This window comes from Lissotriton helveticus, chromosome 11, assembly GCF_964261635.1.
Source record: "Lissotriton helveticus chromosome 11, aLisHel1.1, whole genome shotgun sequence".
Lineage (NCBI taxonomy): Eukaryota > Metazoa > Chordata > Amphibia > Caudata > Salamandridae > Lissotriton > Lissotriton helveticus.
In genome coordinates this window covers 1,088,830,005-1,088,852,289 of record NC_136072.1, presented here as the reverse complement: position 1 = coordinate 1,088,852,289, position 22,285 = coordinate 1,088,830,005, and the positions used below count along the sequence as shown (strand labels likewise).

Below are 22,285 nucleotides of genomic sequence, written 5' to 3'. Positions count from 1 at the left end.
ACACGTTGTCTCGATAGAGGCCAGAAATTCTAAAACAAATCAAACTACTACTTCTCCACCATGACACCAAGTCCTCTACCAGCTGACTGGAGATGAGGCATCAGGGGAATCCAGCTGCTTCACCAGTGGACACCAGGAGTGTATGTTTAAATCTTTGGCTGTGGAAAGAGGCACTGAATTCCCTAAGCTGCTGGGAAAAAAAAATCACGGACACACTGACAGTGTGTGTCATATGCCAACAGAAAAGGAAGCCTTCCTCTCATCAGCTTTCCACATATCTGCAAGGGATAAATACAAGGAGCTGACACTCCCCGAAAGATTTTGCCTAGACAGCCACGAATCAGAACATTATTTACAACAAGGGGTGGTGATGGACAGAGTCTCTGAATTAAGCAGAGTACTCTCACCCAGTCAAGAGATCAGGGCTAGATCCAACACCGTTTTTTCGCTCATTGCACCATCCCAGTTTCAGAACCTGGCTGTATGCAAATTAGTCTGTCCCTGGCCCAGTGCATCATGGGAACAGGGCAGACCAGACTACAAAAGTCAATTCCCTCACCACCCCTTGTTGTAAATATTTTTGTCCACCCTAAGCGTGGAAGGGTATACTCAGACATGAGTCCCTTGCTCATTGCACCATCAGGATTCAAGCAAGCCGGGCCGAAGACGGCTGTAATGCCAGAAACCGGTCCCCGGAAGCTTGTTTCCTTCCCAGTGAAAGAATTGGCTTTTGTAGTCTGGTCTGCCCTGTTCCCATGATGCACTGGGCCAGGGACAGACTAATTTGCATACAGCCAGGTTCTGAAACTGGGATGGTGCAATGAGCTAAAAAACGGTGTTGGATCTAGCCCTGATCTTTTCACTGGGTGAGAGTATTCTGCTTAATTCAGAGACTCTGTCCCTCACCACCCCTTGTTGTAAATACGAATCAGAACATAGCATTTTCATACAAGGTGCCGGTTCAGAAATACCATTACAATCAGAGCCAGACCAGGGCCATTGCAGTTTTCTACTTATGCAGTCAGGTGAGAAATTATCTTTCTACTGTGTGACAGTATTGTTTCTCTTGCATCATAATAACTGCAATAAACGTTAACACTTGCATCTCCTCTAATGTGAAGATTCAGGAACACATTTATTCAGACCACGAACTATGCACAAGTGCAGTTCCATATTCGCCTTCTTCACATTCTCAGTACTTACCAACATTGGCTCGGTAAGGGAGCAGACTAGAAGGTTTATGTTACTTACCCAGTAAGCATCTGTTCCTGGAATGTACAGCTGTAGATTCACATGCTTTGCATGCTCCTTGCCATCTAGTGTTTGGTCTGGATGTTTGCAAGTTGTTTTTCTTCAAAGTCTTTCCAGTCACGAGGTAAGGTGACACCTCCTTTTGGTGATAGTGCGCATGGCATCAACTCCATTGTTAGATTGTTTTCACGTAAGAGGGTGAGAATGGAGTAAGTGAGTGTAGTAAAGAGATGTCCATGCGTATGTAATGTAAATAATTAGAACTGCAACAACAACAGGTGTCTGGAGAGGTGGGAGTGTGCATGTGAATCTACAGCTCTACATGCCAAGAACAGATGCTTACTGGGTAAGTGACATAATCCGTTCAAGGCATGTGTGCTGTAGATACACATGCTTTGCATAGACTATATAGTGGTATTCTCCCAAAGCGGTGGCTAACCAGTAGATGTTGCAGTTGTCTGAAAAAGTGTCTTCGGCACTGCTTGCCCTACATTGGCTTGTTGGTGTGCTAATACACCCACACATTTGGTAAATGTGTGTGGAGTATACCATGTTGCTGCTTTACAAATGTCAGCTATAGGAATGTTACCTAAAAAGGCCATAGATGCCCCTATTTTGCTAATGAAATGCGCTCTAGGGGGTATAGATAAAGTTCTTTTAGCTTTTGCATAGCATGTTTGAATGCATTTAACAATCCATTGTGAAATTCCAGAGATAGGATTGCCCTTGTGAGGTGGTGCAAATGCGACAAACCGTTTCTTTGTTATATGAAAATATTTTGTCCTTTCGATATAATACAATAACAATCTTCTGACATCAAGTGTGTGAAGAGCTTGTTCTGCTACAGAATCAGGTTGAGAGAAGAACAAATGTAACTCAACTGATTGGTTAAGATGAAAAGTAGAAACTAATTTGGTATGAATTTTGGGTTGGTGCGAAGAACTAATCTATCTTTATGAAGCTGAAAGAATGGTTATTCTAAGGTTATTGCCAGTAGCTCACCAACACTCCTGAATGATGTGATTACAATGAGGAAGGCAACCTTCCATGAAAGGAACTGTAAAGGACAATTGTGTAATGGTTCAAAGGGTGGACCCATGAGTCTTGCAAGTACAATGTTGAGATTCCATACCGGTGCCGGAGGTATTCTGGGTGGTATTACTCTCTTTAAGCCTTCCATAAAGGCTTCAATCACGGGGACTTTGAACAAAGATAAATGCTGTCTGTTTTGTAAATATGCATCTACAGCTGCTAGGTGCAATCGAATAGATGTGTAAGCTAGATTAGTTTACTGTAGGTGCAAAAGGTAACAAACAAAGTTTTGAACAGAAGCATCTAGAGGATTAATTTTGTTATTACAATAGATAGCAAATAGTTTCTATTTTGCTGCATAACAAGCTCTGGTAGTGGGCTTTCTTGCTTCTTTTAGAATGGTCATACAGTTTAGTGGTAAATTCAAGTATCCAAACCATATGATTACATGAGCCAAATTACTAAGTTGAGCTCCTTGGGGTTTGGGTGTCTGATTTCTCCAGGGTTCTGAGTGAGAAGGCTGGAATTGAGGTGCAGCTTTTGATGCAGAACTACTGAGAGTTCCAAAAGTGTGGTGTACTATGGTTAATGGGCCTATGAGGGAGCCACCAAAATCAGTGTAAGCGATGTTTGCCTGAGCTTTTGAACCAGAAACAGAAGAAGTGGGAGAGGCAGAAAAGCATAGGCAAATATCTTTGACCAATTGATACATAGGGTATTGCCGTTGAAGCGAGGGTGTAGGAACCTGGAGGCGAAGTTTGGGCGTTCTGCATTGTCCATTGTGGCGAACTGATCTGTTTGTGGGAATCCCCATTCTTGAATGTATGGATGGAGAACTTGGGGATGAAGTTCCCAATCGTATATTTGCTGCCTCCTTCTGCTGAGTAGGTAGGCAATTTGATGGTTGACTCCTGGAAGGTGTTCTGCCTGAAGATGAATTCTGTGATGAATTGCCCATCTCCAGATGGTCTGAGAGAGGCGTGACAGCCTGAGAGAGGGTGTCCCCCCTTGTTTTTGTACTTAGTACATAGCTGTCATGTTGACTGTGCAAACTAGGACAACTTTGCCTGTGAGATGAGACTTAAAAGCTTTCAGCGCTAGAAATACTGCTAGAAGCTCTAGATAGTTGATGTGGAGACGTTTGTGCTTGTTGTCCCAGAGACCCTGACTTGTGTAACTGTGGAAATGGGCACCCCTGTGAGAGATGAGTCTGCTGTTAGCACGATCTGTGGAACAGGGACGATAAGGCTGTCGTTTTGATCAATGTTGTGGGTTCCACCACTGCATAGAGCGGAGTGAGGCAGTCTACCAACACTGATCTGTTAATTGATTGGGACTGATTCTACTGACATGCAAAGCATTCCTGTACAGGACACATGTGCATTTTTGCATGAGGCACTATTACGATGCATAAAGACATCATTCCTAACAGCTGCATGAACGTTTTGGCTGTTAAGGTTTTATAAGCTTGAAACCGTAATAACAGAGTTTGAATATTGCGAATTCTGGCTGCACTAGAAGAGGCTAGAGCCAAGTGAGTGTTGAGAGTGGTTCCCAGATTAGATTGTATTTGTAAAGGCGGTAGAGGAGACTTTTGCGCGTTGACCGTGAAGCCCAATCGGTGGAGTAGGTTCAGCGTGATCGGAGAGTGTTTTAGATACTTCTGGTGTGTGGTGGCTTTGATGAGCCAGTCGTCTAAGTACAGGAAGACGTGAATTTGTTGTCTTCTGAGATGAGCTGCCACACCTGCTAGACATTTGGTAAACACTCGGAGAGCAGTAGTTACTCCGAATGGGAGTACTTTCAACTGATACTGTTTGCCTGCTATTAGCGATGAGCTGGATGGACCGGAATGTGAAAGTATGCGCCTTTTAAGTATAGTGTGGACATAAAATCGCCTTGTTGTAGAAGTGGAAGCACCTGTTGGAACGTTACCATATGGAAGTGTTCTGACAGTATGTACAGGTTAAACACTTAGATCCAAAATTGGTCTTAAGGAGCTGTCCTTTTTGGGGATTAGAAAGTAGAGAGAGTACACCCATGAACCTTGGTACTGTAACTGAACTGGTTCTATGGCTCCCTTTCCTAAGAGAGATTGCACCTCCTGTTTGAGTAACTGTAAGTGGTCTGATGACAGTTTGTGAGTGTGAGGTGGAATATTTGGAGGATTGGTGGTACGCTCCGGGCAATAACCATGCAGGATAAGATCCATCACCCATTTGTCACTGTTATGGATTGCCAAATGGGGAGAAACTGTTGAAGTCTACCCGAGACAGGTGTGAAATAATCAGGGGGGTATGTTTGCAAGTCACTGTTTGTTGGGAGAAGGGGAGTTGTGTGCTGTGGCACCTCTACCCCTACCTTTGGAATGGTTTCCTCTATACCCTCCTCTATAAAAACCTCTAGAAGGAGACGATTTAGTGTTATCTTTATATGAGGCAGCATTTGGGCAAAAGGTGTGGTTTTAGACCCTCCTCTGTAAAAGGAGCAGTGAAAGGAGCCTCTATTTGATGGAGACTGGAGCACTTCCCATAGTCTTTGCCACCTCAAATGTTCTTCATTTTTTCTAAAGCCTGACCGACCTCACGACCAAAGAGGCGCTGCTTGTCAAAAGGGGTGTTTAAAATGGATTGCTGAACCTCAGGTTTAAACCCCAAAATCCTAAGTAATGCATGCCTTCTAAGGAGAATGCTGGTATTTATCTCCCTAGTTGTGGTGTCAGCGGCATCTAGAGCACATCTGATAGACAAGTTAGAAATTAGTTTGCCCTCCTGAACTAACTCTTGGGCTTTGCTTTTGTGTTCGTCTGGGAGGTATTGGAGCAGTTGTTCCATTTCATCCCAGTGTGCCCTGTCGTACCTAGCTGGTAGGCTCTATGTATTTGCAATGCGCCAGTGGTTAGCAGCTTGAGCAGCTACTCTTCCCCCCCCCACCCCCCAACGCATCTATAGGCTTTGATTCCTTGTCTAGGGGGGTGGGGGTGGGGGGGTGCATCATCAGATGTTTGCGAATCAGCCCTTTTGTGAGCATTGGACACCAATTGGGAGGTAATTGTCCTTTGATAAACACAGGATCAGATGGACCAGGTTTATATGATTGACTCCGGGAGTTAAAATATGTGCTCGCACATGGTCTTTGAAGATTTCATCTGATTGCTTCATCATGCCCTTTAGCATTGGGAGTGTTTGACTGGACCGGTGTGTGAGCCCAAGCGTTTCAAACAAAAAGTCTTCCTCTAAGGACTCTTTATGTAAGGCCACACCATGACACTCTGCTTCTCTAACAATAGGTTCCTGATAAGCCACATTATCATCCTGTGGTGATGGCTTTGCAGGGTAAAGGTCTGGGTCAGTATCCAATGGAGAGCCAATGGTGTAATCACTCCACGGGTCTACAGGCAAATGAGAGTTTTATTCATCAATATCATACCATTCGGGCTGTGTATATGGAGATCCTGGAGGTGTTATGTATAAAGGAACTAGAATTGGTAAATGTGGAGAAGATGGTGGAGGGGATTGTGAGGCAGGATAAACAGGGCTGGTAGCCATGTCTTTTTTCTTCTTCAGAGGGATTTTATATGGAGGGACCAGAATTATGTCCCGTATCAGTATTGATATAAATCTTCTTATGTTTAAGATCCAATTTAGCTTTCAGAAGGCCTAAAATTGGTTTGGGAGGATCAGTGAGGCTGTCTTTCGATTTTGGCACCGTGATAGATTTGCTTTTGGAAGCAGATGTTTCTGCTCCAAAGCATGTTTTTGTTTTGGATTGGAGGGTTTCGGTTCTGAACCAGAATGGTCCTTGGAACCGGAGGGTTTCGGATCGAAAATGATTTTGACAGATTCTGTCCCGAGCCAGAAGGCTTGAAGATTTTTTTGGGTGCTGAGCCAGGAGGCAAGGCGTCAGAAACATTATCTCGGTGACAACTTTGGCCTGAAGGCAGAGGTGGTGCCGTAGCCTTATGCTTTTTGGAAAAGGTTCTGGTGTCAAGGGGTCTTCGGTACTCACGGCACCCTGTCCCGGAGGCACGTCTTCGTACTCCAAGTCGATTCAGAGTTCAGAATCCAACCCTGGAACAGAGATGGCCTCTTCTTCCTCTGCCGCCGACGCGTCGACCTCCTCATACTCTGATTCTTCGCCGAAGATATCCAGAGTGTGTTGAATGCTTTGGTGTTGCATTTCATATCATCAAGCCTAATGATCAGGTAGAGTTTTCTTCTAACGATACGACCTCCAGTCATTGCAGTCCTTGTGCTTCTGTGACAGGCACAAGTTACAAACTTGATGTAGGTCAGTGTGAGGGTACTTGGCGTGGCACCGAAGACAGAATTGGCAGAAGGGTGGAATGACGCGGTTAGGCCCAAGGGCCACCCCCGATGTTTCCGACTGAAGATAAAGTATTTCGCGAACGATTCGATATCTGGAGAATAGGGGAAGGCGTACAATAAAATACTGTCGAGGGTAGAGTAAATTGGGCACATAGGGGAACCCGAAGATTGGTTTCGAACCAGAGTGAAGCATTACACTTCCGAACCTGATGGCTGAAAAGAAAAAAACAATCTAACAATGGATTTGATGCCCATGCGCACCATCACTGAAAGGGGGAGTCACTTTACCTTGTGATTAGAAAGACTTCTTTGAAGAAAAACAACTTGCTAACATCCAGAACCAACACTAGATGGCAGGAGTATACAAAGCATGTGTATCTACAGCACACATGTCTCGAACAAATTGCTATTGCTTTTTTAGGCTCCTACCCAGCATATGAGGCCCAGATCCATCTGTTTGCCCTTCTTTTAAATCCTCTTCATCACATTATGCTGGGGGTTCCCTGCCACCAGGTGAATCTCAAATCCAGCGTTGACAACATTTCACAGGTTTTTCAAACACAGATTAGGAACCTGACTGCTCTTTACAAGCTCTTTTTTCCTATGGTATCAACTGAACCTAAGGCAGGCCCATGGCCCACACCCCCAAGATATTGTCAGCTAAGTACTAACGAACTAGAGACCATCCACCGATAATGGGGAGAAAGTACTGTTGTCAGCACCTATGAGGGGAAGAAGGGCCTGCCAACTGGTAAGCCAAGTAGAACTGATTTAAAAAAACAATACACACCTTAAAGCAATCCATGAACAACTGCCATGCTGGAGAACCAGACTTCTGGCTTCTTCCTAACCATAAACAACTGCTCCCAATTCTCAAGAGGAAAGTATAATGGCTTAAGAGGGTGACCCATGCTATGTTCCCTTCTGCAAGTGAAATCTGGCTTTCAGCTGTGAAATCTGGCTTTCAGGCGTTAGGAGTGTGCATGCAGACAAACTGGGCAAACACCATCATGTACCTAAAACCCTACTCACGAGTGGCAACAGAATAGCAGGTGGATCTTAAATACTTTGAGTGGTCTGCAGTTTGGTTTTGGGACTGAAAGTCTTAAACCGCTGTGTAAATTATTCTAAATGTTACGACCTTTGCACACGTATTGCCCATACGTAAACTTTTCCCTGCTCTTACCATGACTTTGTTTTCCGATGTATTACTCCTTGTATTCATCCTTTTGCTTTTTAGGTCACCGCTACGCAGCACGCATGCGCTGCATAGGAGGGCCTTTAGCCGTCGCTCTGCTCATTTTCAAGCACACACTCGTGCTTGTGGCGGCATCCACCTTGCAGGACACGCAGGGGCGCGCCACAAGCACGAGTGCAGTGCTTGAAAATGAGCAGACTACGCGCCCTTAAGCACACCTGTGCCGTTCGCGCACCACTCGCGGGATGCTGCAACTGCTTTCACTTTTGCCGGATAACATCTCCTCACGGTAAACAGGCAGCCACATTATAACACTTGCACAAATGCCTCCTTTTCTCTTCAAGAGCAACAACAAACAGATATACTTTTGAAATTTGCATTTTATAGTGCTTAAAATATAACTACGCTCCACCATTCGAATTTTTTTTTAACACTTACGTATGATTGCTTAACGTTCATCGGTGCATTTCATTATGTTTCTATCTTTTTGGTCCTTTATGTTTTCTCGTTCTGGCAACACGCATTTACTTTTCGTTTGCCATTTTCTCCCAAGACAGCAGCCTGTCTCGACTCTCGACTCCCTGAGGAGATGTCGCCGATTCATCCGCAGTGGCGAAGGGACAGCTATCTAGAAGAATCGGTACAGTCTGCGCCTGCGCACAGGCGCTTCAGGTATTTTCACCCTACGGACGCGTCTCTTTCCATTGCAGGAATCCTGGTGGTGTGGTTTGAACAGCAGGACCAAGGGGTCTCTGGTTCCGTGCACCCCACCTGCTGCATGGATTTTGGAGCAGTCTCCTGACGTTAAGGAAATAGTAGAAACTCCCTGCTGGCGAAGCACTCTGCGACAGCCCGAGTGCGTGGAAAACCTGGGACAGTATACTACCATCAGAGCCGTCTTTCCACACTGTCCATAGGAGTAGTCCATCTACCATACATGCAGGGCTGTGTCCCACTCTGCTTCGGTTGCGAACAGTCTCTTCCTCCCCTTTTGTCTCTAGGCAGTTCCCATCACTGTGTTTAAAAGTTCTCTCTCAGTTCTCCCGTCTCTAGGAGCATCCTCTGGGCAGCGGTGTCTTTAGCCCCTTCCATGCTCATGACGAGCTCAGCTAGTCATGGCATGTACCTCTCAGATGCTCATGACGAGCTGAGCTCGTCATGACCACACCCGTTTTCGTTGCTGTCCAGTACATCAGGGGAAACTCTCAAGCAGCGATGTGGTTAGAAGGACCGTATTAATGCATGCATAGGAAAGCTCTGTCTGTCTACCTTATTCTAGAGCAGTCTCCCTCCCTTCTTTCTCGAGCAGTCTCGCTCTAGCACTGATGTGTCAAGGAGCAAAAAGATTATCCATCTTATTTCTAGGAGCAGTCCCTCCTTAACCCGATTCCAAGAAGCCAGTTCTATTTGTCCCGTCACAAGCAATCTCTCCCTTTTCTGTCTTTAGAAGCACGGTCTTTACTCCTGTTTCTGAAAGTGTGCCTCCCATGTCTAACTACATGCCATAAGTGGAAGCAGTCTCTGACGACCGGGGCCAACTTTCCTGTTGTCTTTAGAAGTAGCTTCTCTCTTTCTATTTCCCCCTCTTTCTCTCAAGCTGGTGCTCCGAAGCAGGGCCTATCTAGCGGGTCTCTAAGAGATGTCTTACTGTACGTCTTTTCTTGATGCCGTTTCTATTATCTCATCTCCCGAAACAATATCTATATGACACTGTATTCAAACAGACTGTCTTTCCGCCAGTGTCTAATCTCTATTCTCTCGTTCTCTTACACACCTGTTTTTGGAAGTGCTGTCTATCCACTTATGCATGGAAGCAGCCTTTTCCAACAGCATCATCGAAAAACAGTTGTTTGGTCCCAGTGTTCATGAGCGGAATCATTCCTCTCTACAAATGCGTAGTTACTCTTCAGGTATACAGCCCTCCCACATCTGCGGGCATACTATTATTGGGTCTCCCAACATTTGACTATACACCAACAGATCAATGCCCTACAAGACAACTCATCAGCTCAGTTGGACGGATGCACTATGGATCATGCCACTTGGACACACTACTTATATGATGGGACGGGTAGATCCGACCTACTTTCCCCTGCCTTAACTGTTTGGAATTGAGCAAGGTGCCATGTGGGTTGGAAAGGCAAAGCCACGATGGAAACCCCACAATGTGAAGGCTCCGTGCTGAAGGAAGTGTTCACGTTAAAGAGATTTGCTAGTTGGGACCAGACTGGCATCTCTCAAATAAAATATGTTGTGGAAAATGGGGTTGTTAGGTTCTTTGAGCAGTTGTAAGCAGAATATGGCCTCTCAAATTCGTTAGGTTCTTTGAGCAGTTGTAAGCAGAATATGGCCTCTCAAATTCACAGCTCTATAAATATACACAGCTCAGACATGCTCTCCATGCTGATGCCATTGACCGGGAAGATCTGCCTGAGGCATCACCCCTAGAGGGACACTTACTGTGAGTCTAACTCGGGAAGGAGGTGGTCTCCCAAATATACAAAGAAATAATAAATAATATCCCTGACAATCCTCAGGACCGTAGACAGCGGTTGAAGCGAAATGTGGGATCTATGGAAGACATGGATTGGGAGGCTGCTCCTATTCACCCACAAGAGGTACCCCTTAGACCAGGGGTACTCATAGTACGGCCCGCGGGCCGCTGGCGGCCCGGCAAGCCTTCCCTGGCGGCCCGCGGACCTAGCAGATATCGTACCCGATTTTTTTTTTTTTTAAAGTTTGTGTCTACTCTGCAACCAGAGCGCCACTCGGCAACTCTGCTGCTCTGTGGGGGCTGGGCGATTCCGGCGATAGTCCGAGTGAGACTACAGATCTGTCAAGATCTGTCAAGAGCTCGGGTGCGGCTGTGTGTGTGTGGGCCTGCGCCTGGAAGCTGTCACTGCCCGGGCACACACAGCGAGGGTGAGGAGACAGAGGGAGGGAGCCGCATTTCAGAACCTGCACTTTATTTATGATGAGCAGATTTCAGAAGGGGTGGTGGGAGGGGGAGGGGGTGGATAACGCACGCTCATTTATAGCATTAAAAGGGCATTGATAATATAGGAGAGACTGGAATCCCTTTATTAAAGCGTGTCTCTGATTTCCATACGGTAGGCGACTTGTGACATCTCTAGTCGCCTGTGAAAAAGAACTGACATAGCTGATCAACTGTAATGCCTTATTACAGCTGAGCTCTGACACGCCTGATGCCAGAGCCAGCGGCAAAGGTGAAAGGGAGGACATGGAGCATCATTAAAGCTGCTATTTAAACATTCAAAAACAAACCCTCGCATTTTCTGAATGAACGATGATCTGTAGAACGGAGACATTTATGGCAACATATATTTATTTTTTGCATGCATGAGGAAATTATAGAAAAATATATCATCTCTGTTTCTGTCCATGCACATTGATTCTGCATTCTGCACTACAACATTTTTAAAAAATCTGATATGTATTAAACTGATTCCAATATCTTTTTGCAAAAAAGTCTAACTGCCCTTTGGTGTGTTTAATTTTGTGGTACAGGTCCTACTTTTATTCATCAGGTCAGCAAACATACTATCGATTTCATATGAAAGTGCAACAACCCAAGGACTTTAAGCAGTGTGTGGGAAGGGTGATGGAGTCACCATGTATTATAAGAAATAAAGTACCCTGTGATTTGCATTAAAAGGATATTGCAAAGCACCCCAGAGTACCAAGACCATATGAAGGGAGGGAGAGGGAGGGAGGGAAAGGGAGGCATATGGAGGGAGGGAGACAAAGGGAGGGAGAGGGAAAAGTAGGGAGGGAAAGGGAGAGAGACAGAGGGAGAGCGAGGGAGGGAGGGAAAGGGAGGGAGAGGGAGGGAGAGCAAGGGAGGGAAAGCGAGGGTGGGAGGGGGAGGGAGAGCAAGGGTGAGAGGGAAAGGGAGGGAGACAGAGGGAGGGAAAGGCAGGGATAGGGAGGGAGAGCAAGGGTGAGAGGGAAAGGGAGGGAGACAGAGGGAGGGAAAGTCATGGAGACAGAGGGAGGAGGAGAGGGAGACAGAGGGGGAGGGAGGGAGTGGGAGGTAAAGGGAAGGAGGGAGGGAGAGAGAGGGAGGGAGAGAGAGGGAGGCAGAGAGAGGGAGACCTCAGAGAGAGGGAGACCTCCAAATGAGGGGGAGGGAAGGAGAGAGAGGGAGACCGCAGAGTGAGGGGGAAGGAAGGAGAGAGAGGGATACCTCAGAGTGAGGGAGACCTCAGAGTGAGGGAGACAGAGGGAGACCTCAGAGTGAGGGAGAGGGAAGGAGAGAGAGGGAGACAGAGGGAATGAGGGAATGAGGGAGAGGGAAGGAGAGAGAGGGAGACAGAATGAGGGAGAGAGAAATATAGTGAGGGAGAGGGAAATAGAGTGAGGGAGAGGGAAATAGAGTGAGGGAGATGGAAACAGAGTGAGGGAGAGGGAAACAGAGTGAGGGAGGGAGACAGAGAGAGAGAGTGAGACAGTCAGAGTGAGTGAGACAGAGGAAGAGAGGGAGAGAGACAGTCAGAGTGAGTGAGACAGAGGGAGAGATGGAGAGAGGGAGTGAGAGGAAGTGAGAGGGAGTAAGAGTCAGAGTGAGTGAGACAGAGAGACAGAGGGAGGGAAAGAGAGGGAGGGGAGAGAGAGAGAGAGAGAGAGAGAGAGGGAGGGAGAGGGAGAAAGAGAGGGAGGGAGACAGGGAGAGAGATGTGTGTATGCCGGGTCTGGTGGCTCAGTGGACGAAGGTGTCCGCTGAAGGGACCTGTGATCAACCTCATGGTCGCAGTTTTTTTTGTTGCTCTAGCCCCGCCCCCTTCCCCACTGACCCCGCCCCCACCGGTGCGGCCCTCGGACACAAACCACACTGTAAATTTGGCCCCCGAGAGAAAGTTTGTGAGTACCCATGCCTTAGACTGTGCTTCTGCTTGATCCAATTTAAGGTGCTGCACAGAGCTTATATGGACAAAGTCAAGTGCCATAAAATGGGGAAAGCCCTCACGTCTGCTTACCTGAAATGCCTGAGTGCCAAAAGTTCTTTCTTTCACACACTCTGAGAGTGACCGGGATGTATGGATATTGAGACATGATCCTGAGAGAGTTGGAGGGCATACTTGAGGAAAGCATTCCACTTAATTTCCAATTTCTTCTGCTAGGAGTACATGCGGACATCAGTCTTCCTGGGAAGAAGGTGCTATTCTGTACACTCGGTTTGGTGGTTGCAAAGAGGGATATTGTCCAGATTGGGGGTGGGGAGAGTTCATCGATCTTGCCAACCAAGACCAAGTGGATTGCTTAGATCGACCCCGTATGGGTTCAGAAAAGGTCATATACTCAGCTAGAGGATGTCCCAAGAGGTTTGAGGTCTATTGCCAAGAGGCTGGTGGTTTGCAAAACTCCTGTGCACCAAGATGTGGACACTGATTAACGGACTAGCCATGGCCTGGCCTCAGGTCGGGCCTGCGGTGCTGGACTGGAAGGGCAAAACTAACGATGGGCTTTGAGATCAGCAGTGAGAGCTACCTATGCCCCAAAGAGATACCCTGTGGTATGTCAATCCACTACCACCTCACATCAGTCCATTTCTGCATTACGTGATTTTACCATATGCTTTGGATTGAGTCATATTACATGCTCACTTTGTATATTTATATTCAAAATGTCAAAAAAGTTGTGGAGGAAAAAAAAAAAAAAAGGTTCCAAGTCATTGAAAAATATGAAAGCCTGATGAGTGTGACCATGATCTGATACTTTTGATGTGGGAATAGTATTGGATTAAAAGGCTTAACACTTGCAGTGGGCCTCAATAATAGCATTTCAATGAAGATTAAAAAAAAAAAATGTTTTTAAACAACAGTTACCAAATTATGTATAAACAACAACCAGCAGGTAAGAATGGGAATCAAGTAAGAAGACATGTTGTAACAGTACCAAAAACACAGTACACGTGTCACAAAGACATGAGCTCAAAGGAGATGATCCATAATAAAGGACTACATGGAAGAAATACAATATAGATGTCGGACCACTCCGGAGGAGTAATGAAAGTGACATGGAATACTGAATTCACGCAACACAAACAATCATCCCTAAGTTGATACAAGAACAGATGCTAAGTGGGACATTAATGAACAAGTTACTTACCTTCGATAACACCTGTTCTGGTAGAGACTATATAACTGCAGATTCCTCATCTTAGAATATTCCCCAGGCGTCAGACTAGATCCTGAAAATCTTGATAAGTACCTCTGCACGTGGCATCAATCTGCTCCATAGTGGCGGCGTCCTCATCAGAAGTGACGTTGCAAATAAAAGTGCCACCCCAGTGTGCTGACAGTGTTTTTTGTGTGAATATATTTCTGTACTGAAAACACGGAGCCATGTAAAAAGCCTAGGTTTTACCCATGTTCATTGTCTAATGGAATCTTTAGGATGTAGAGCCCCGTTCCCAGAGTGGGTGAGATGGGAGGGTCAGTGAATAATCTACATTTAAGTAAGGTCTCTACCAGGATAGGTGTTACCAAAGGTAAGTAACTTGCTCTTCTGATAGAGACTTTAACCACCGATTCCTCACTTTAGAATAGATGCATAAGCAATACCTCCATGAAGGTGGGTCTGCAAACTGGCTCAAACAAAATAATTCTGGAGGGTGGAACAGGAAAAATGCCCATCTGAGGGATCGAACAGTCCAAGCAGTAGTGCTTAGTAAACTTGTTGAGTGATGCCCATGTAGCAGCTTTACAGAGGTACCCCGCAATGCCAAAGCAGTAGTAGTGGCCTAGGCTCTGGTGAAATGGCCCTAAAGCCCACAGGTGGCTGCTTCTTTGCTAATGTATAACAGATGCTAATGCAGAGTATAATCCATTGAGAGATGGTCTGCTTCTGCACAGCCTTGACTTTTTTCGCCCCAGTAAACCCAATAAAGAGCTGGTTGTCCATCTGATCTTTGATGTGATCAATGTAAAAAGGAGAGGGCACTTTTCGGGTCAAGGCAATGGATTCTCTCCTCCTTAGAAGTATGAGGTGGAGCAGAAAATATAGGATAAACATCTGAGTGCGAATCTTTTCATTCTCTAAAACCTTGGACATTTTCACCGGCTTGGGTTCCTGCCGGAAGTGCGCCAACTGATGTCGGGACTGATCCCAGAAGGACCTACACGATGTAATTTTACACACAGGCTTGCTTTGGTGGGCTTTTATAATTTAGACCCAAGTGTACACGTCTAATATTACTTCTACAGTGGAGTACCTCGGATGTGTTTTTTTCTATTGCAATGAGCAACCTAAACAAAGAGACTAAGGAAGGACCCATCAGATGATAATTTGTCTATAAGGTGACCATAAACAACAGAAAAGGAAACTTGCACTTGTTTATCTGCAATATAGTCTTTTTTTAATTAGAACCACAGAGTAATACCTTTTTCCATTGTGATGAGGATCGGGAAAGCATAGAAATTAAGGAAAGATACAATTGGTGCCTTTTTGGCTATGGGGACACATTTCACACACAAAGATAGTGCCTGTGTTTTTACCAGACCTCTCTGCCTTTCAATTTGCAAGAGAAGTGGAATTTAGAAGAAAAAAATTGAATCACGAATCTGATGAAATTCTAATTTGTGGAGGCCAGGTATATGACTGAAGTGGGAAGTCTTTCGGGTGTCAGCGGTGAACACTCAACTTAGTACATTAACAAAATAAAGGAGTATTGTTGTGAGGTCAAAGGTTATTTCTGTGCCTTACTTATGGCAGCAGAAACACAGTTGGGATCTTTGCTTTGCCACTTGGTCCTGGCCAGAATGATACCCGTCTTCTAGAATCACTTACAATGCCTATTGTTACCAATGTCATCTTTTAAAGTAGCGGTAGTGTCCAATGTGCAGTCAGCATTGGAAATCAACATTTTCAGTTTGTTATGGGGCAGTGCTTCAAAAGAGACCACGTTGCAGTGCTGGTCTATGCCAATAAGCCAAGCTATGAGATCAATGCTCAACAATATATTGGAGAAAACATCAAGTACTGATTTTTCAACTTTCCCTTAATTGAAATGTTCACTGTTTTTCCTTATCCCCTCCGGGCTCTTATATCCCTGCCATTTCCGTACCTTTAAACTGTTGAGTTTCCTTTGTTGATTTAAAAGTGTGCTATTTTACCGCCCTTCATATAGCAGTGTAGCCCACAGCCGAGGGCTAAAACTAACATTAAAGACCCTCAACCTGAACTACTGACCTTAGCTGTCACGGAAAGCCTATAACAAGGGTGAGGGCCTTTAACTACCTTTATAGCTTGAGGCAAAACGGCTATAATGATTTTAGAACATTCCACCCACTGAGGGCAGAATGTAGTAACTTAAAAAGGAAGGAAACAGAAAGCCAACAAATAGAATGTTGGGACAGAACATCTGTACCAGCCAATATTGGCCCTGAGCTAGGCCACTGCCTTCAATGAAACTCTCAACTTTCCAATGTTGTATTATAGCCTTATGGTCCCCTGATGAGGGCTATATCAGTTGCTAAAGGTGCTAAACTCGAGTCATAGGCCATACCTTCAGGTGAAGGCCTACAACGAGGGATAGGGCCTTTAATAACCAGTCTGGCCCAAGGCAGAAGGGACATAAGGCTATTAGAAAATTCCACCCACTGAGACCAGTATATTCTAAATTAAAAAGGAAGAAACTAAGACAAACATTGGAGCAGAAGGCTTATGCCAGTCATCATTAGCCCCGAGCCACTGCATTTTCTTCAATGGAGCTACTAACATTGCAATGTTCGAATATGTATTATTTATTAATTTAACATTTTTACGTAGCTCACCTGGACTGAATTATGACCGCGAATACATAAGACCTGTCTTTTACAATCAACTTGGTGGTGCCCTTCAATATTACAATAATGATAAGTGAAAATACAGTCATAAGCCAAGGGTGATATCATGAGCTGATAAGGGAGGGCTAGATTGAACTCTCCTCTGACAGGATTCCACTCTTACCATGGCAATCTTGAAGCCCAGTCCAGGCTGTCCCAAGAGATTATCTTTCGGTATTCGACAGTCCTCAAAGATAAGATTGGCAGTGGAGGAGGCTCGAATTCCTAACTTATCTTCCTTCTTCCCCAGCGAGAGTCCAGGCGTTGGCATCGGAACCAAGAAAGCACTAATACCCTGAAAAATAAAACCAGTATTCACAACCTGCACCAACAGAGCCTGTTACACACCAAAGGAACTCATTCAGACTTCATCAGAAGACATCTAGGATAGTGATGTGTTAAGTCCTGGAAAAGGATCTGCATTCATTTTATTTGCACCATGGGCAGGGAAAAGTGTCCCCATTTACCTTGTGCTTCAATGATTTGTCTGTGGTGGCGAATACGACCACAGCAGAGGCGTCCCAAGCATTGGTGATCCAGGCTTTAGTACCATTTAGGATCCATTCACTGCCTTCCAAGTGTGCAACAGTGGAAGCAGCACCTGCGTCACTGCCATTCCCTGGGAAAGGATGCCAGAAAAGATAACAAGATTGACAAAAGACCTCTGCAGTTCAGACCTTCATCTCTCATGGGGTGTTGCCAAGCAACGCGGGCAGTGTGACCATGCATTTACCAGAAACTTCAGCCAGCACTTATTATCATATACAGCCTGATGGGGCTAACCACTCTTCCTGCAATGTTATCTTATCTACATGTGGGTTCATGTGAAAGAAACAGCATATACGATTTTTTCCTACAAATTATATATTTGCAATATTTATACCAAATATAATTTTAACATGCATTATATTGCTAACTTTGGAAACTGCTTCCATGCGAATATGGTTGTCTTTGATGGAATACTTAATGACTGCCTCAATCATAATCAGGGATCCCAATTTATTGTTTTTTTTTTTACATTTCCGTCCGCATTTATCCGTATTTATTTTTTGCTAATGTTATCTGAATTTATCCATATTTATTTTGAGTTTTGTGAAAAAATGAAGTTGAAACTAGTATATTTCCACATTTATGTAATTGGTAAGTGTACATTCATGCTTGAACGCCTGGAAAGTTTCAATGACATGAACACCTACAGATGATAAATTCATGCATTAATATGAAAATAAACATTTTTATATCAAGGTTGTGCATATCTACTGCTGTTTAAGCCAATTTACTAAAATCCCTTTCTGTTTTTTTAACCCCTTACCTGTAAATCTGCACCTCTATTGGCCTGGCAGTCATGACTAACGGCATTTAGAATCTCTCAAAAAAGAATCCAATTTCCGTTTTTATCTACATTAAAAATAAATCCAGACAGGAAAATAAATGGTTATGTCTGTATTTATCTGTAAAAACTAAAAACCGGGAGCCTGAATCATAATTCAATTTTTTTTTACTTTATTCCAAGTTTCTGAAATAAAATGTAAAATAACAAATAATAAAAAAATAATAACGTAACAACCATGCTGGTGTGAATGCGACTATATGTACAACTGGCATGACACCTTTGTACTCTGCTCTTCATGCCTCACGTCTGACAACTCTGTATAAATTACCTGGTTCACTAAGGGCAAAGCAACCAATTTTGTCACCGCTGCAGAACGGCGTGATCCATTGCTGTTTCTGCTCTTCAGAGCCAAACTTCAAAATGGGGCCTAGATAGAGGGACTAAAAACAAAGATTATATCAATAATAATAAATAAATAAAATGCTAGCACAAACGCTCCGTAATATAGCTTTTATCCCCTCATAGCAATAAATTTTTAAATAGATAGAGATATATACTTTTTCACTGAAAAAACTGAGTTAAAAATCGTGCTATGGGAAATTCAATACGTTCCTAATGTCTGATAATGCTTTTGTAAAAGAAGTCACTGTTTATTAATGAGTTTCTCAGTTTCAACAACCCATCGAACACTTCTATCCCTAATAATTGGGATGCTTTCAAAGCTGCCCTTCGAGCATTCACTATCTCCTATGTCTCTAAAAAGAAGAAAATAAATAGATCTAAATATGAGGACCAACTTAAGAATATCAAGCAGCTTGAACACTTGTATTTTTCTTCTAAATCTACTGATGTCCTCCAGAACCTAATTAAAGCTAAAACCGAGCTAAATAAAATTGCTACCCTATTAATACCCTACTAAAATCAAATCTAAATATCATGGAGGTCAAAACAAGGCGGGTAAAATGTTGGCAAATTATCTAAAAATCAGATCTGAACGTAAAACTGTAGGTCTTATTTTTAATGATTCTATCAATAAATTGGTTTCATCAGATGAAGACATTGCGGAAGTTTTTCATAACTACTATCAAACTCTTTATACTGATGACACACATCCTTCTGCGCGGAACTTAACATCTTTCTTTGATGGTCTCGCCCCTCCGCTGTTGCTTCCTGATGAGTTTGACCAGCTGGAGAAAGACGTTTCTTTTCAAGAAGTTCTTCGTGCTATCAACTCTCTGAAGAAGTCAAAGGCACCAGGTCCTGATGGGTTGCCAATTGAGTTCTACTCTGCGTTTCATGCCATCTTTGTACCCAAACTACTTCAACTTTTTAACTCTTATTTCTAATGCTAAGGCATCAGGGTCTTTTCTGGATGCTCTAATTATCATAATTCCCAAACCTGACAAAGACCACACCCAATGTAAAAATTATCGTCCGATTTCCTTGATTAATTATGATTGTAAAATTTTTGCTAAAATTCTTGCTTCACGTCTTGATTTCCTCATCCCACTTTTAATTATAACTGACCAGGTTGGCTTTGTAAAAGGCAGACTGGCCGCAGATAATGCTCGTATGTTTTCCAACATCATCTCCCACAGTAAAAATTTTAGAGCCCCACTTGCAGCCTTGTCTTTGGATGCGGAGAAAGCCTTCGATCGCATCAATTGGCAATTTATGTTCCGTACCTTGGTTTGGTTTTGGTCCCTCCTTTAATTCCTTGGTCAAACTCCTATACTCCTCTCCTCTAGCCTGTATTTTTGTCAATAGCCAATTTTCTAGGTTTTTCTCCTTGTCTAGGGGTACAAGACTAGGTTGTCCTCTTTCCCCGCTATTGTTTATCCTATGCCTTGAACCTTTTTTGGAACGAATTCGTAATAACTCGAATATTAATGGTTTTAAATTCACCTCTATTGAAACAAAGATATCTGCATATGCTGACGACATATTGGTGTATATGGCCAACCCGGTAACGTCTCTCCCTCCTTTTCATGGAAGAAGTTCGTTTATACTCTTCCGTTTCAGGTTACAAACTTAACTTATCTAAAACAGAAATTTTACCCTTAAATTATTCCACCCGTTATCAATATATGTTTACTTCTATTGACTTTCCATGGTGTCCTTCCAAACTCAAATACCTTGGCATTTGGTTTTCTTCATCCCTTGTTGACACACTCAAATTTACTTTTGCATCCCTTATAAATAAAATCCAATCCCTACTCCAACTTTGGTCTCCCTTATTCCTATCCTGGTGGGGTAGACTTGATACTATTAAAATGATGATCACGCCACATATACTTTACACTGTCTCTATGCTTCCTATAGAAATACCTAATTCATATTTTGTTCGCTTAAATTCCATTTGTTCTAAATTTTTATGGAATAATAAACACCCTCGCATCGCCCTACAAAAACTCATCCGTCCTAAGAATGAAGGCGGTGTCCGTTTTCCCAACTTTAAAACTTACCACTCTGCTTTCCTGATTAAACAATCCTTCTCTTTAGCATATGATTTTTTAGACTCCCCAATACCTACATGGGTTGCTTTTGAACGTTCACTATTAAAGGACTTCTCGTTTCAACACACTGTTTTTATGTCTAACTGTTCTTTTTTGGCCAAACACCCGGTTCTAAAATACTCTCAAACACTGTTGCATGACACATTCTCTAAGGATTTATCTCCTCTTCAATGTTTTTTGGCATCCATAGTGTGGTACAATAAGTTTCTTAAGTAAAAGGGCAAATCCTTCTATTACAAGTATTGGAAAGAAAAGGGTATTTCATTTGTCCATCAATTTTTTTTGAATAACTCTATTCTTCCTTTTCATGAATTGCAAACTGTATATCAATTACCCAATTATTGTCTGACTGAGTATACCAACATAATTACCGCTATACAATCTCACTTATCAACTCTTTCCGCACCTGATACTCTACCCTCTTTCTCTCCCTCAACTCCACTTTGTCCTTTGTTCTCTCTACATCAACCTAAAGCTGCCCTTGTATATAAAATGTAGTTATCTAATGTTATTGACCGACCCAAATCGTCTACTGAGATTGCTTGGGACACTGATTTGAATGTTTCTTTATCTGTTGATGTTTGGGATCGTTTATTGTCCAAATTATTTAAAGTTTCTATTGCTGCACGCATTACTCAATCACTGTTTTTTATTTATCATAGAGTTGTTATCACACCTGTAAGTATTTCTAAGTTTTCGCCATTATCTTCCCCACTATGTTGGTCTTGTTCTTCAGTAACAGGTACCCTTAAACCTCAATTATACGAGTGCCCATCTGTTTTATCCTTTTGGAATTCTGTTTGGAATATATGCATGCGAGTGTTTCAATGTTCTTCTTCGTTATCATTACTAAATGTGTTTTTAGGTTCTGTATCCGATGATATAGATATTGTCACATCTAAAGCTAGATTACTTGATCTTTTCATTGCTATTGCGTTTAAAGTAATTTTATCTTGCTGGAAAGATAACTCCAAATTATCTACAATTACTTGGTGGAACCTCATCTGTGACAAGCATAGGATTGCTGTCGCCTCCTCTTCTTCTGTCTCTTTAGAAATTAAATCTGATCTCCTATGGCTCCCCTTTGTTACTTATCTCTCGTCTAATCCTCCAAACTGATTGCTTGATCCGTTCCTTCCTTGCATATATTATCCTGACTCTTGGTTTACTTTTCTCTTTTTCTTCTTTTGCTCTTATCCCTGCTCTCCCTTACCTTTTTCTCTTCCTTTCTTACTATTTTCTTTTCTTTCTCTTTCCTCTTCCCATGGTTTAACCCTTTATTTTACATTCATTTTATGCCTCATGTTTTATCTTAGTATGTTTACTCCTATCATTGTATGGCTTTGTATCATATTTGCTAAAACCTAATAAAAATCTCTTAAACAAAAAAACAAAAAAATCGTGCTATGGTTCTGGCTAAAATGTGCAAAACCACTAAAATGTGCCAGTTATTAGCAACGCGCACAAGATAGGCCGTAATTGGTGTATGCCACCACGTTGTTCTGTCAATTGTTTTTTTCTTTGTACCGCTGACAAATTTGTGTTTCGCATGTGGAGGGCAGCTCAAGTTATGGCATGTAGTAAATGCTGGTAAATTTTAGTGGCTTTCAGTGGGCAAGCTAAACATATTTAACTAGTGTACAGCAGGTCTGCTTAACTGCAATAAAGTTATTAGCAAATCAATGTCTTTCTGAACAAACCCGACCCGCATTTTACCCCCACTATAAGATCTGCAAGAAACCAGAAATTCCTACACTAAGCTTTCCTCGCTAACAACCCGC

At 43.2% G+C, this 22,285-nt stretch overlaps 1 protein-coding gene across 2 annotated transcripts in view; it reads right to left on the bottom strand.

Annotated features, from left to right (window-relative positions):
- Positions 1-22,285, bottom strand: part of ACADS (acyl-CoA dehydrogenase short chain) — a 58,379-nt gene that overhangs the window by 17,092 nt on the left and 19,002 nt on the right. For both annotated transcript variants that reach the window (XM_078667698.1, XM_078667699.1), the window contains exons 4-6: positions 18,317-18,428; positions 17,123-17,274; positions 16,780-16,950 (exon numbers count right to left, since the gene is read on the bottom strand). In XM_078667698.1, coding sequence (XP_078523824.1) covers positions 16,780-16,950; positions 17,123-17,274; positions 18,317-18,428 — 435 coding nt within the window. The remainder of the gene's footprint in view (positions 1-16,779; positions 16,951-17,122; positions 17,275-18,316; positions 18,429-22,285) is intronic.